Raw genomic sequence first — 17,282 nt, forward strand, 5'->3', positions numbered from 1 at the left:
AGTCGATATAAAAAATTGGATGACGATTAATTTCTTACTGCTAAATTCAGAAAAAACAGAGGTGTTAATTATAGTGCCTAAAAACTCTGCTTGTAATAACCTAGAACACTGTCTAAGACTTGATGGTTGCTCTGTCAATTCTTCGTCATCAGTTAGGAACCTAGGTGTGCTACTTGATCGCAATCTTTCCTTAGAAAGCCACGTTTCTAGCATTTGTAAAACTGCATTTTTCCATCTCAAAAATATATCTAAATTACGGCCTATGCTCTCAATGTCAAATGCAGAAATGTTAATCCATGCATTTATGACTTCAAGGTTAGACTATTGTAATGCTTTATTGGGTGGTTGTTCTGCACGCTTAGTAAACAAATCACAGCTAGTCCAAAATGCAGCAGCAAGAGTTCTTACTAGAACCAGGAAGTATGACCATATTAGCCCGGTCCTGTCCACACTGCACTGGCTCCCTATCAAACATTGTATAGATTTTAAAATATTGCTTATTACTTATAAAGCCCTGAATGGTTTGGCACCTCAGTATTTGAATGAGCTCCTTTTACATTATACTCCTCTACGTCCGCTACGTTCTCAAAACTCAGGCAATTTGATAATACCTAGAATATCAAAATCAACTGCGGGTGGCAGATCCTTTTCCTATTTGGCGCCTAAACTCTGGAATAACCTACCTAACATTGTTCGGGAGGCAGACACACTCTTGCAGTTTAAATCTAGATTAAAGACCCATCTCTTTAACCTGGCATACACATAACATACTAATATGCTTTTAATATCCAAATCCGTTAAAGGATTTTTAGGCTGCATTAATTAGGTAAACCGGAACCGGAAACACTTCACATAACACCCTATGTACTTGCTACATCATTAGAAGAATGGCATCTATGCTAATATGTGTCTGTTTCTCTCTTGTTCTGAGGTCACCGTGGCCACCAGATCCAGTCTGTATCCAGATCAGAGGGTCACTGCAGACACCCGGATCCAGTACGTATCCAGACCAGATGGTGGATCAGCACCTAGAAATGAATGTTGTTCAGTGCTTTGACGCAATGTATTTTGTTTAAAGCACTATATAAATAAAGGTGATTGATTGATTGATTGACTGTACTGTTGTAATTTTGACTAGCTCAATAAGAAATATAAGGTGCCATTAAAGTGCAATATTACAATATACACATTGAAGTGAAGTGCAACAGAATGTTAATATTGTAAGATACTACACAGATATTATAAACTTTAATTCCGTGTAATTTTACCTCAGATGAAACATGGTTGTTTTTCCCGTCTTTTTTTACACCTTAATGTTCTTCAATACATTAACATTTTATTAGAGTTTACTGTAAAATATGCACATCGTTTTAATGCGCGCACGACGCGAAAACAACTAACGTCATCACGCAATGCAAATTACAAGCGCATGCGCGGTAAACACATACGTACATACGTGACGTCACTGCGCTACAATCTGCAGCGAGGGGTGTCTCAGTCGAAAGGCATCTTTATATTGAGAGACTTTGACAGATTTAAACCACCAGTCATTTATGAATGGCAAGTGCTACCGCTTGCCACATGTACAGTTTAGCTCTATCTGTTGGCAACGACGGATTCCCATGTGATAAATGCAGGGAAATAGTCTGACAGAGAAGATCACAGAATTAGAGACACGCATCAAAACTTTAATTGAGGGCAGTAAGAATATGAAAGGATTGTAGATACGTCTTTGGATGCGTCTAGTTTAGGGAATCCTGTACATTGTTCGGTTCCGGTTACAGTGCATCTGCAGCAGGGCAACTGGGTGACTGTGAGGTGGCATAGTTGCAGCTCAAAACACCGCTTTTCCATTACGATGAAAACATTAAACAGGTTCTCTCCACACAGTGATGCACCCACTGAGAAACCTGATGAAAGTGCTCTAGTTACTGGCGATTCTATTGTACGGAACATTAAAAATACAGACACCAGCCACCATAGTCCACTGTTTACCGGGAGCCAGAGCACCTGACATCTTGGTAAATTTAAAAGTGCTTGCTAATGCTAAACATAAGTATTCAGTAAGATTGTTATTCATGCCGGCACTAATGATGTTCAACTTTACCAGTCGGAGATCACTAAAGGTAACATTAACTGTAATATGCTCTAGTATTCTCCCTGCTTACAGTGGTGATCAGATAAATAGCAGATTGTCATCACTCAATGACTGAATGTCTAAGTGGTGCCCGCAGAATAACAGTTTTTGTGGCAGACCTGACCTGTTCAAAAGAGATGGTCTTCATCCCTCCTGGGGTGGTGCCGCTCTTCTCTCTAGAAATATGGAACATAGTCTTAGACTTTGCACTTGACTAACTGGGGCCCAGGTCAGGAAGCAGAAAGACTGGCTAAACCGACCGTCTGCCTCACGCCACAGAAATCAGTCAATTCTCAACACATAGAGACTCTTTCATCTAGATATCAAGATAAAAAAACAGATGTAATACGAATAAACAAATAATAAAGCTTGGATTATAAAATATCAGGTCCCTTTCTACGAAAGCACTTTTTTGTAAATTGATGATTACTGAACATAACCTAGATGTGTTTGAAAGAAACCTGGCTAAAACAAGATGATTACATTATTTTGCATGAGTCTTCCCCCCATATTAATTTTTTAAACATGAGCCGCATCCAAAAGGTAAAGGGGGAGGTATTGCTAGAATTTATACAAATATTTTCAGTATTTCTCAGAGGGTGGGCTTCAGGCATAACAGGCCACCAGGGCAACATTCCCTTGAATAGACTAGAAAACTTTGTTGTCATTAATGGAAGTGCATTAGCATGGTTCAAAGCATACTTATATGATCGCCATCAATTCATTGCAGTGAATAGAGAGGTATCATATCGATCACTAGTGCAGTGTGGAGTACCTCAAGGCTCAGTACTATGGCCGTTACTTTTCACACATGTTAGCCTTGAGAGATATCATCAGGAAGCACATTGTTAGCTTTCACTGTTATGCTGATGATACTCAGATCTATATTTCTTCGCAGCCCGGAGAAACATACCAATTAGAAAAATGTATTGAATGCATAGTCAATATAAAAACTTGGATGAGGAGTAATTTCATACTGCTAAGAGGTGTTAATTATAGGACCTAAACACTACTCATATAATAACCTAGAACGCTGTCTTAGACTTGATGGCTGCTCTGTCAATAGTTAAGAACCTAGGTGTGCTATTTGGTAGAAAAAAAGTCACATTTCTAGCATTTGTAAAACTGCATTTTCCCATCTGAAAAAAAAAATGTATCTAAATTACGATTTATGCTCTGAATGTCAAATGCAGAAACAATAATTAATGCGTTCATGACCTCAAGATTCAATTATTGTAATGTTTTATTGGGTGGTTGTTCTGCACGCTTATTAAAAATAGAAAAACTCCAGCTATTCCATAATGCAGCAGCTAGACTTCTTACTAGAACCAGGAAGTATGACTATATTAGCCCAGTTCTGTCAACATTGCACTGGCTCCCTATCAAACATCATAGAGATTTTAAAATCTTGCTTACTAATAAAGCCCTGAATGGTTTAGCATCTGGGCTGGATACGTACTGGCTCCAGGTGCCTGCAGTGACCATTTGATCTGGATACCGGATCTGGTGGCTATGGTGACCTTGGAATAAGAGAGAAACAGACAAATTTTAGTGTAAATGCCATTCTTCTAACTAAGTAGCAGGTAAATTGTGTGTTTTGGGAAGTGTTCCCGGTTCCGGTTTTCCTAATTAATGCAGCCTAAAAATCCTTTAATGGATTCAAAATATTAGAAATGTGTTAGTGTGTTATGTGTAAGCCAGGATAAAGAGGTGAGTGTTTAAAAGAGGGGAGAGGGTTCAGACTTCAGTGGTGCCTCGGGGAAAAGAGGTGGGGGGGCAAGTTCGGGAGTCAATTCAGCTTCCTGAGAGCCTGATGGATGAACTGTCCTTCAGTCTGCTGGTCCTGGCCTGGAGACGTCGCAGTCTCCTCCCTGATGGCAGCAGACAGTAGAAGCTGTGTGTCAGATGTGTGGGATCAACTGCGATGCTTAGGGCTTTGCTGGTGAAATGGATTCCATAAATGGGGGGCAGACTTGATATAGTGAATGACTAGCCGTAACAAAGCACTTTGTGAGAATAGGAGCATGTGGAACTGGACGGTAGTCATTGAAGCAGGATGGACACTTGTAACGTCCTCTCTGGATGGTGTAAGCAAAGTCCAGAGTGTTGTTACCTCGTGACGGAAATGTGTTGGTGTATTTTTGAGAACACTCGCTTTAAGTCTGCGTGGTTGAAATCCCCAGCTAAGATGAGAAAAGCATCAGGTTGGGCTGTCTGCTGCTCACTGATATGCTAGTACAGTCAATTTGTGCCTCACTCCTGTTGCTGGAGCTGGGAGGTATGTATACAGCAACGAGTGTATGCAATATAATATGGTTATACTTCCTGGTTCTAGTAAGAACTTTAGCTGTTGCATTTTGGACTAGCTGGAGTTTGTTTATTAAGTGTGCAGCACAACCACCCAATGAATGCATGCATTTCTGCATTTGACTGTCACATGGAGGTTAGGGGTGAACTCAGGCGCAAACAGGATGCACTACACAACAGGGTTTATTATTGAAAAAGGGGAAAACAAAACCCACAAGGGGGAAAACAACCACTAGGGCAAAGACAAATAACTTAACAAGACTAGGACCAAACAATTAACAAAAGACTCTTCTCACAAGAACTCTTACTACAGAAAAACAATCACAGGTCTCACAACATCTCTTCTAAGTGTAACAATGAACCGCACTAGACAGTGAACACAAGGGGATAGAAATAGGGAGACTAATGATGACATAACAGGTGACACAGGTAAAGCAATAATGACAAAACTACAATAACAAGGGGGCGGGGCAAGGAAACGAGACAACACAAAGCACATGGCCCAAAGACAAGGCCATGTGCTTGCACACAAAACACGGGCCTGTCATGATCCTGCCTCAAGACTAGAGAAAATTCAAGGACACGAGGGCAGAATCATGACATTGACAGCATAGGTTGTAATATAGATATATTTTTGAAATGGAAAAATTCAGTTTTACAAATGCTAGAAATGTGGCTTTCAAAGGAAATATTGCTGTCAAATAGTACACATTGGTTCCTAACTGATGATGAAAAATTGACAGAGCAGAAATCAAGTCTCAGACAGCGTTCTAGGTTAGTACATGCAGAGTATTTAGGTCCTATAATTAATACCTCTTTTTTTCAGAATTTAGCAGTAAGAAATTACTCCTCATCCAGGTTTTTATATTTACTATGCATTGCGTACGTTTTTCAAATTGGTATGTTTCTCCGGGCCTCGAAGAAATAAAGAGCTGAGTATCATCAGCATAACAGTGAAAGCTAACATAGTGCTTCCTGATGATATCTCCTAAGAGTAACATGTAAAGCGTGAAAAGTAATGGCCCTTACTAAGTTACTGAGCCTTGATGTACTTCATACTGCACTTGTGATCAATATGATACCTCTTCATTTACTGCAACGTTGGTGGCCACTGATTGAAGTAGCCACCAACCGTAACTACCTGCCTACACTACACACTCACAACAAGTGGTTCAGAGATGCCGGTGTCTCAAGTTGGTGGCCGTTTATGTCAAGCTGAAGGACTAGAGTTGTCAGTTATACACCTTGTAGTCCTTGATCCCACATCACTGGGTTATCAAGTTACTGATCCAAAACTATGATAGTAAACTCTGCCATCCAGGACCTGAGAAGAAGGGAAGATATCCACAAACAACAGCAATTGTCCAAATACTATCAAATACGGAGAAAGCAACCAGTTATTCCCAAAATGGCAGATCTACCACCAGCTCGACTCAGACTACTCAAACATCCATTTTACAGTATGGACCATTCCAAGTCAAAATTGGCAGACAATGTGAAAAGGGGGATAACTTTTAAGTCTCTCACAATACATAAAATTCACCTACACCTCCTTACATCCATTGATACTGATTCCTTTCTGATGGCCTTAAGGAGATTTGTATCTCATTGCGGCACATCATCTGAGTTGTATACTGATCATGACACTAATTCCCATGGAGGACAAAGAGAGTTACAAGAAACCTTCGATCACTCCCTAGATCAAGCTATATTTAGCTAAACAGAAAATGTAAGATTTTGGAGGTGTGTAGGAAAGAGAAATTTAGTCTGTTAAGACTGCCCTTTGCGTCACAGTCAGCTCCCAATTTGTAACAGAGGAAGTACTTCAAACAGTGCTCATTGAAGTGGAGGGAATACTTATTAGAGAGCCACTTGGTTACATTTCTAGTTATGTAGTTGACCTTGACTCCGTTACCCCAAATTATCTGCTCATGGGGGGGGCAGCTAGCTCACTACCCTTTGTGGTTTATTTTGCTATAGAACTTATGGACAGACCAAAATGGAGGCAGAGTAAAGTTTAAGCTTATCAGTTCTGGTTAAGTTTCATCTGTCACTACCTGCCTACACTACAGACTCACAACAAAAGTGGTACAGAGATGCCGGTGACCTTTTTACCAGAACCATTGTAATGCTCATTGATCCACAACTACTACGGGCATTATAGTTAGTACACAAAGTTGTGAAGACATTCCCAGGTTCTGATGGCCATATCAGAGTTGCAGAGATTCAGGTTGAGGACAAGACCTACCCACCTGATCCGCCTTCCTGCATTCGCAGACCAAGAGGAGCCTGTTTTAACCCCCGTCTATAAAGTGCAAATATGCATTTGCATAGCATATTTGGGGGCAGCAATATCCCAAAGGATTCATCCAAACAGAGCACAGTTTATTAAATGGCGTTAGTCAGTGACTCGTAGTCAGCAAGAGACAAACTCTGAATGCTCCTATGCAGTATTAATCTCTCCTTTAGTGGATTTATGTGAGCGAGTTGATGCCTAGAAAACCACTCACTGTTACCACTCAAACAAATCAACAGTAAACTCCAAACTTTAGTTCAACTGAGTCTTATGTGTTCTTACCAGCACACCAGTCCAGATACAAAATCACCGGTACCAGTTCAAAAACAGTCCTTAAATAATTCTTCAAAAACAGTGATTAGTTTTTGTAGAAGCAGAATCTTATTTCATGTCTTATTTCATTACTACTGATCAATCTGTTTTCTTTGTTTACAGCTCTAAGCCATCACTGTTGGAGTACCTAAGCTATAATATTAATTTTCTGAGTGTCTTGGTGGGACCCTGCAGTATCTATAAAGACTACATAGAGTTTATAGAGGGCCAGCATGTCCAGCACAGGCTGAAAAGAGTGAAAGACATCAGCTCTCAGCAGAATGGCTGGGATAAAGTGCCTGAACCATCGCCTGTGGTGAGAAAAAAACTTATTAATCTAAGCATTGCTTTATAAATAATCTTATTTATTTATAATTTCTTAATTATATTAATTCTTATTTATTTGTTCGGCTATAGTTATATATACTTTTAATGTTTCTGTCAATTAGAGTTGAACTACAGCACCAAGTTATCTTGCAAATTTCCCAAGAAAACTGAGTAACAGTTTTGTCCACTGAGATTAATTCATGCTGTTCTTTTACAGAGGGCTGTGATTAATAAGCTTCTTGTGTGCGCGTGCTGTCTGCTCTGGTTCTTCATCATCACAAAAGCATTCCCCATAACATACAATGTGGATCCACAATTCATCAGCGAGGCCTCTTTCATTACAAGATTGGCCTATGCCTTAATTTCTGTCCAAGCAGCCAGACCCAAGTTCTACTTCGCATGGACCCTCGGTAAGCAGATGGGGAACAGAAAATGTCTGAGTGTGAGTGTGGGACACTGTGAGTGTGTGAAGTGCATGAATGTAAACTTTAACAATGAAATGAACAAAAATCAAACAATCCCGTTGCTGTTGCCTCTCAGAAATCAAAGCTTGGCAATAATATAAACTAAAATACTACACACACATTCTACTATTTGTGTATTGTTAAATGTCAATGATTTAAACCATGTACGATATGAAATACAAATTAATGGAATAAGCAGTGATCGTAAATCAAACATCCATGTCTCCTTTCCACAAAAACCAAACCAGCCATCTGTTAAGAGTAGGCTAATAACCAACTTAGTGTAACAATAGGACACTGGAGATGAGAGATCCAAGAGCAATGTGCTTAATGGGTATCAAAAAAATAAATATCCAAAACAAGCAGGGGTCAAAACCATGAAATCAGTCAGGAAACGAAACAAAACAAACAGGAAACTAGAAACTAGAGAACACAAGGGACCGCGAGGAAACTGGGTGACGGAAAATAAGGACTCCATGACACAGACAGAAAACAGACCGGTTTATATAGACAGGATAACGAAGGAAGTGGAGACAGCTGAGTGCAATAACAAGTGTGCAACTAACTGTGATGAAGGGACAAAGCTATATGGGAAATGTAGTGCCTATGGGGAAGTGAGACCACTAGTGGACACCCAGGGGAAACAGACCAGACACCGTGACACTTAGATATACATTTTCTACTAGGCCCACACATTCCCTACTTTATCTTTTGCTGGTTTACATGGCACATGCACATTTGTTTAGTGAGGTTAAAAGAAAGACTTGCTTAAAGAGTTCTACATAATGAAAATGTGTGCCTTGAATTAATGTAGTTGTCTTCAAATGTTTGTTAAATGTTTGTCATGAAATCTTTCTGCTTGTATGATAAATTAATTTTTTAGAAAGATAACACTTTATAATAAATTTCCTTTATAAACCATTAACAATGCTTAACAGATCATAAGTTGATGTTTAAAATTCAAAGTAAATTCAAATGCTTACAAATGTAAGTAAACTTTCAATTAATTTGATCTTCATTTGCTGGTCTTTGTTGGTTGTGTAGACCTCTGTTTACACAACTTATCAAATAATCTATTTATTATTTGTTCATGTTTTTGCAGTACCCAATTTAAAGTGTTAGCTATTCATCATTTGCAAATGTTTATTAATGTTTACTAATCATTAATACCTTTATGAATATCCATCTCAATGGCATAAATTGTCCCAAAAGTTCAATTCAATTCAATTCAATTCAAGTTTATTTGTATATCGCTTTTTACAATACAAATCGTTACAAAGCAACTTTACAGAAAATTATGTTTCTACAATATTTAGTAGTAGCTTATGGTGGTGACTGTCAGTTTGTGCACGTTTGATAGGATTTTTAGAAAAAATTTATATAAGACGTAGTCAGCTAGACGATGAACATTATTAATATTATTAATTAATAATTATTATATGATGCAGTCACACATGTAGCAATAATTGTTAGTTCTGTTTGTTTATTCAGGGTTAGCATCATCTGAGGTCCTCTGAGGGTCAGCATCATCTCTTCTGGATCCAGAATGGAGCTTGTTTAAATCCTAGTTCCCGTGGCAAAACATAGAAACAAAATAGAGACATCATTAGCATAGCTGCTGATCCAACAAACTTAAATGAGTTTAACCCAAGCTAATGAATAAAAATGCACATTTGATCAGATGCAACTACACTCACAATTTAATAGATACATTATTTGAATGCTTGGCGAAAGAGATGCGTTTTTTATCTAGATTTAAACAGAGAGCGTGTGTCTGAACCCCGAACATTATCAGGAAGGTTATTTCAGAGTTTGGGAGCCAAATGTGAAAAAGCTCTACCTTTGCTATCCTAGGAACTACCAAAAGTCCAGCGTTTTGTTACGTTAGGATGCGTGATGGGTTGTAGCGTGGTAGAAGGCTAGTTAGGTACGCAGGAGCTAAACCATTTAGGGCCTTATAGGTAAGTAATGATAATTTGTAACTGATACGGAACTTAATAGGTAGCCAGTGTAGAGACTGTAAAATTGGGGTAATATGATCATATTTTCTTGACCTGGTAAGGACTCTAGCTGCTGCATTTTGGACTACCTGTAGCTTGTTTATTGAAGAAGCAGGAGAACCACCTAAAAGTGCCTTACAATAGTCCAGTCTAGAGGTCATAAATGCATGAACTAGCTTTTCTGCATCAGAAACAGATAACATGTTTCGTAGCTTGCCAATGTTTCTAAGATGGAAGAATGCAGTTTTTGTAACATTGGAAATATGATTTTCAAAAGACAAATTGCTGTCTAATATAACACCCAGATTTCTGACTGTAGAGGAAGGAACAGTACATCAGTCTAGTTGCAGGTTGTAATCTACAAGATTCTGTGTATTGTTTTTTGGTCTAATAATTAATATCTCTGTCTTATCTGAATTTAATTGGAGAGAATTATTTGTCATCCAATCTTTTACATTTTTAACACAGTACTCCATACTGCACTTGTGATCAATATGATACATCTTCATTCACTGCTACGAACTGATGGGGGTCATATAAGTACGATTTAAACCATGCTAATGCACTTCCACTGATGCCAACAAAGTGTTCAAGTCTATGCAAAAGAATGTTGTGGTCAATTGTGTCAAATAAGGAGAGCAGTCTCAGTACTATGATACGATCTAAATCCTGACTGAAAATCCTCACATATACCATTTTTCTCTAAGAAGGAATATAATTGTGAGGATACCACCTTTTCTAGTATCTTGGACAGAAAAGGGAGATTCGAGATTGGTCTATAATTAACTATTTCTTTGGGGTCAAGTTGTGTTTTTTTGAAGAGAGGCTTAATAACAGCCAGTTTGAAGGTTTTGGGGACATATCCTAATGACAGTGAGGAATTAATAATGGTCAGAATAGGATCTATGACTTCTGGAAGCACCTCTTTTAGGAGCTTAGATGGTATAGGGTCTAACATACATGTTGTTGGTTTAGATGATTTAACAAGTTTATACAATTCTTCCTCTCCTATAGTAGAGAATGAGTGGAACAATTTTATTTCTAATAGTATCGATTTTAGAAGTAAAGTAGTTCATTAAGTCATTACTGCTGTGGTGTTGGGGAATGTCAACACTTGTTGAGGCTTTATTTTTCATTAATTTAGCCACTGTATTGAATAAATACCTGGGATTATGTTTGTTTTCTTCTAAAAGAGAAGAAAAGTAATCAGATCTAGCAGTTTTTAATGCTTTTCTGTAGGATAAGTTACTTTCCCGCCAACCAATATGAAATACCTCTAGTTTTGTTTTCCTCCAGCTGCGCTCCATTTTTCGGGCTGCTCTCTTTATGGTGCGAGTATGCTCATTATACCATGGTGTCAAACTGTTTTCCTCAACCTTCCATAAGTGTAAAGGAGCAACTTTATTTAAAGTGCTAGAAAAGAGAGAGTCCATAGTTTCTGTTACATCATCAAGTTGTTCTGAGGTTTTGGATATGCTAAGGAATTTGGATACATCAGGAAGAACTTAAAAAACAATCTTTTGTGGTAGAAGTGATGGTTCTTCCATACTTGTAACAAGAAGTAGAATTTACAATTTTGGCTATATGAAGAACTAAATAATGATCTGAGATATCATCACTTGGCTGAATAATTTTGACACTATCAACATCAATTCCATGTGACAGTATTAAATCTAGAGTATGATTTCGACAATGAGTAGGTCCTGAAACGTGTTGTCTAACACCAATAGAATTCAGAATGTCTAGAAATGCTGATCCGAATGCATCTTTTTCATTATCAACATGGATATTAAAATCACCAACTATTAAAACTTTATCTGTAGCCAGAACTAACTCGGATGTAATATCACCAAACTCTTTAATAAAGTCTTTATGGTGCCCCTGTATACAGTAGCCAGTACAAACATAACAGGTGATTTATCATTAACATTTGTTTCTTTGGATAATGTTAAATGAAGCACCATTACTTCAAACAAGTTATACTTGAAGCCTGCCCTCTGAGAAATCCTGAAAACGTTGTTATAAATTGAAGCAACACCTCCCCCTTTGCCTTTTAGACGCGGCTCATGTTTATAACAGTAATCTTGGGGGGTGGACTCATTTAAAATAATGTAGTCATCAGGTTTTAGCCAGGTTTCTGTCAAACAGAGTACATCTATATTATGATCAGTGATCATATTATTTACAAAAAGTGTTTTCGTAGAAAGGGATCTGATATTCAATAAGCCAAGCTTTATCATTTGTTTATCCATATTGCTTCTGTTTTTTATTTGTTGAACCTCAATAAAATTGTTAATCTTAACTTGGTTTGGACGTTTTTTGTATTTTCTAGTTCGGGGAACAGACAGTCTCTATAGTGTGATATCTTACCTTACGACTGATTTTGTAAAATTAGTTTGAGTGTTTATCGAAAACGGTTTGACGAATCAATTTGATTTGCATAACTTTTGGTCAGCACTGACTGAAGATGATCTGGTTAAATTTTCGTGTGAATCGGACTAACCGTCTAGGACCGTCAAAAAATTCAAAATGGCGGCCGTATTTATATGAAGGAAAATGACGTCATAGGGTGCAATCAAATCGGCATGAGCTCAGAAATCAGAGGAAAAAAGAATTTTGTTGATTGGCCTTACGGTTAAAAAGTTATTAACAAAATGAAAGTGAAATTTTGGACAGTTGGTGGCGCTAGAGGGAATGTCTTAGACACACCAAAATTGGTGTACTTAATGTTGGCACTGTCCTCTATCAGAATGTCAAACCATTACAACTTTCCCGCATTCGGTTCTATGGGCTGCCATAGACTCCCAGTCGGAAGAATAATAATAAGAAGAACGCCAACAAAAACAATAGGTGCCTCGCACCTTCGGTGCTGGGCCCCTAATAATAATAACAATAATATAATTTATATACTCTGATGTTGTGGTTGTCAGCTGTGATTAATACAATGGCAGATCCCATCGTTTCTAACTTAAAAAATAAAAATAAAAAATAAACACATTCAGTAATGTTATGACTTTTATGTCTAGGACTATAGTTTGTCAATTGAAAAAAAATATTTGTCTGTTGACAGTTTGGATTTAGACCAAGTTTTCCAAAATTTAGTGCACATAAAGATAGGCCACCCAAATGGTCTTTTGCTGCATATAAGCGTCTCAGTATGTATTAATTACCATATAAATATTTTTTTTAAGTTCAATATTCGACGATATCAGATAAGTTTAATCATTTTAGCTTTAACATGTTAGCTTCGAAAAGTGTTTATATAACAACCAGCAGCAGTACACAACGGAAGCAACATCAGCAAGCCTGAAAAATAACCTGAAAATAAGTTTTCGACTGACGAAAGAGAATGTCGTGTCTAAGCAAATCACCGGGAGAACCGTTAAATGTCTCTACACAGCTGAGCATTACATGCATTGTACCCTAAAGAGTGACATCATTTGATCATATGCATTTGATCGTCACTTGCTTGTATCTCACAGTTTTTTTGGTTATTTGAGCTGCACATGCTATACCAATGCAATAAGCTAAGATAATAATTTTCCTACAGTAGCATTTCTTGTTGCTTGACCAACAGTTAAACGTGTAAATGGATAGAAAGAGATTTATTTGCCTTGCCTATGTTATTTTCCACCTTCTTTTCCAGCCATGTGCTTTTCTATTTGTCATGCTTTCCTTGGCTGCATTCATCACTCTAACATTCTTTTGTTAGCTCCTGGGTTTGAATCTTATTTTCTTCATGCATGTGGAATATATAGGGCCTAATTGTAGACTATTTTAAATGATATTGAAGAGTATCGTGATTATGTTTAAATGATTACCTAACTAACTACTTTCACTAGAATGAAAACATACTAGTGATTTGATGACATCTTTAATTACAGATTATAATGTATTGTTCCAGAAATGAAAGTTATTCATTTTTAACGTGAACTTCATGTTTAATATTTTTACTATATATATATATATATATATATATATATATATATATATATATATATATATATATTTTTTTTTTTACTCGCCAGTGTGTTAGTTGGAGGCTAAGTATAAGTTTAGCACAGATATATTTTCACTCGGGAATACTCAGCTGACTCTCCATCAGACGATCTGTGCTTTTTTTTTTCCTCAATGGATGCGCAACGCACCTGTATTTAATGTACCGTAAACTCTAGTGTAAAGGCACACAAACCGCCGTCACATTCTCTCACACTCACATAGAGAGAGAGAGAGAGAGAGAGAGAGAGAGGTTGATGCACTACATTTAAACAATATTATTTGTTGTATTTTCCTGTCAAAATAATGGCGTTACTATGGAAGACTTCAACTTTTAAGAACAGCTGTCGGCTGAACGGCAATCTCATTGGCTAACGCTCACCTATTATCGTCCCTGTTTTGATTTTAGCAAATCAATTCGAGCGAACACACAAAACCTGATTAATATTCATGAATCTAGCTCATTAATCCTTAGTAATCCTTAGTGTGTTTTATAGTTCTTATTAGTAGTTCGTATTATTAATATATTATCAGTATTTTTGGGGTCGTGGCCTAATGGTTAGAGAGTCGGACTGGCAATCGAAAGGTTGTGAGTTCGAGTCTCGGGCTGGCACGAATTGTAGGTTGGGGGGAATGCATGTACAGTGCTCTCTCCTCCCTCAATACCACGACTTAGGTGCCCTTGAGCAAGGCATCAAACCCCCAACTGCTCCCCGGGGGCCGCAGCATAAATGGCTGCCCACTGCTCCGGGTGTGTGATCACAGTGTGTGTGTGCACCTCGGATTGATTAAATGCAGAGCACGAATTCTGAGTATGGGTCACCATACTTGGCTGAATGTCACGTCACTTTTCACTTTTTTTTTTTTTTTTTACAGAAACACTGAATGACCAAAAAAGCACCACAACCAGTCCAGTTAAAACGTTCAGTTAATACACATTCAAACATAGTTATCAAGTTACTTCTAATTACTAAAGTTCTATTCTTAAATGATACTTGATTATTATAACGCGTGACTGACTGGCGAGTAAACAAAAATTATTACTAGCCAATGGCGATTCAATTGCCAAGATGTCCGTAGAGGGTTGATGTAATAATATCAATCTGCAAAACAATACTAAACAAACAATAATTTTGCATTCCATTAGTCAAAGTAATGGATTTTGTTTTAAGAAATAAACACATCCCCTTTAAAATCCAATATGGTTTAAAGTTTTATTTTAATTTTTCCTTTGTCTGAGTTGCAAGGTATCAGGTCTGATGTTAAAAGCACATGTATTAGCAACTGGATTTAGCAGGTATTGTTATGGAAATGGTAGATGAGTGATGAAATAGGGAAGTTTGCAAACTGGCTCAGACGAATGTCCTCGGAATGTCCACAAGGGAATGTTACAAATGTCCGCCAACATACATTAAAAGGAGGATCAAATGCATTAGCAAGTCAATGTCCTCAGAATGACCATCAGCTAATGTTACAAAGCAGAAATACTGCGGACCTAAACGGATGTTCGCAACGTACAGGCGACGTCACCTTTTGCTGGTGAGGGAGGAATTGAATCAAGTGTAATGATATATCCTCGTTCCCTTTAGCATGTCTTCAAAGCGTCATCAGCAGCACTAAAGGGATCTGCCCTTATGTTGTTAAAGTTTGCTAAGATATTCATAATAAATATTAATAAAGCAAGATGCCCTGTTTGAAATATATGACATGTATGATTTATTTAAACTGCAAAGAAATGTATACGTGCGTTAGGTTTTCAATAGCGAAGTTCCTGTCCATAAACTCCTTGGCAAGTCTGCTAGTAAGAAATGTGAAAGACAGACATTCTTCATGTTTAACGTATAATACCAATAAACATGCAGACTGCTGGAATACAAAATCATTGCTTAAGGTTGAGCTCGATTTTGATCAGTTAACCGAGTCATTAACATCACTGATTCTGATTATGATTTGTGAAAGCTTTCATAGTGCAGTTATGGTCAATTAACCCTTCCCTGCATCAGAAACATCACTATTCTGATTTGTGAGAACTGTCACAGAGCCATTTCGCCCAGTTAACCCTTTTCTGAGTCAGTAACATTACTATTCTTATCTGTGAAAAGTTTAACAGTGCAGGTATGATCAGCTTACCCTTCCTTGTGTCAGTAACATCACTATTCTTATTTATGAAAACTTTTACAATTGCATTTTATCACGTGTAAGTGTTTATCTTTGCTCCGCCCCGTTTTTCTTGTATGAAAATTGAATATGCTGCTTGATATTGACAATTGATGTGTCCTATCTTACAATTTTATTATTATCTATATTAAGAACACACTTGTTGTTTACTGCACGTTGTTATTCTACTCGTTATTTGCCTATAGCAGACTTCCATGGGTGAGACTTCCATTTCATTAGCTGTAATGAAAATACATGTAAATACGAGGTAAAACACTTACTTTTGGTGTTTTCCTTTGATAAAACCAAATTCACAGTCTTCTGCCCCTCGTGAGTGAGAGAAAATAATGTTACCTCTCAAGAAAAAGTTTTGGAAAGAACAGCACATAAATATTGCTATAAATCAATATAATGTTGATAAACACATATTTTAAATGAGATAAAAACACTTACTTTCAGAATCCCCTTATAGAAAATAATTGACGTCCTCGTCTGTTCCGCATCGCGAGTGAAAGGAAATGTTGTTGAGAAAAGTTTATGTGCACACAGCAAATAAATGATACGATATGATATTACAAAAAACAATTTATGAGTAAGATTATGCACTTTATTTTGCTGTTTTCCATCCTCATATGAGCTGCATTGTGAGCAAAGAAAATGGCGTCTGTGAAAAATATTTCAGATGGGTCAGGCGCGCGCATAGGAGCAAATGTGCCGGATAAAGGTAACTGCGTATTTACACTGCCAGAGGGGGCTGTTTACACTAGCTAGTGTTAATCCTCTAAGGTTCCAACCCACAACTTTAAAACATTACTCTGAAAGTACCCCAGCTGGTTCATTGTTTAATGTTCAAATCTCAAAGTATTGTCATATGGATCTTATGTTTCTCTTTACTTGTCTTGGCTTGCCTTACTGTGCTGTGCACTGTCTTGGCCTTATTTTAATTTTTTTGTCTTATTTTTTTATTAATAAATGCCATTTTCTCTTGCATTTGAGTGCTTGTTTTGTCTCTCTCTAATTCCCTTTCAGTAAGTCACTTTCAACATTATTTCAGTGATGTTCTCTCGCTTGAGAGCCCAATCACCTTCGAGTGTTAACAACACAAGCCAATGAATGTTGGCGTGTGAGCTTTGCATCACGCACCCGGTTCTGCAGTGCGGTTATATAAGGAGAGCAGGTCAGCGGTGGTCACTACTAAAAGAGCTTTTCTCTGCATTGTGCATGCTGCAGGCTTATCCAACAGTCTGCACGCCGTACAGCAACCATCCCCCTGGGTGCTTTAGCAC

The 17,282-nt window shown here is 37.6% G+C and overlaps 1 protein-coding gene across 1 annotated transcript in view; it reads left to right on the forward strand.

Moving 5' to 3' along the window:
• The window catches only part of mboat1 (membrane bound O-acyltransferase domain containing 1), a 256,808-nt gene that overhangs the window by 148,170 nt on the left and 91,356 nt on the right, over positions 1-17,282 (forward strand). The window contains exons 7-8 of the mRNA XM_052617611.1: positions 7,176-7,368; positions 7,597-7,789. Of these exons, the coding sequence (XP_052473571.1) occupies positions 7,176-7,368; positions 7,597-7,789 (386 nt within the window). The remainder of the gene's footprint in view (positions 1-7,175; positions 7,369-7,596; positions 7,790-17,282) is intronic.

The sequence above is a fragment of the Carassius gibelio genome, chromosome A16 (assembly GCF_023724105.1).
Source record: "Carassius gibelio isolate Cgi1373 ecotype wild population from Czech Republic chromosome A16, carGib1.2-hapl.c, whole genome shotgun sequence".
Lineage (NCBI taxonomy): Eukaryota > Metazoa > Chordata > Actinopteri > Cypriniformes > Cyprinidae > Carassius > Carassius gibelio.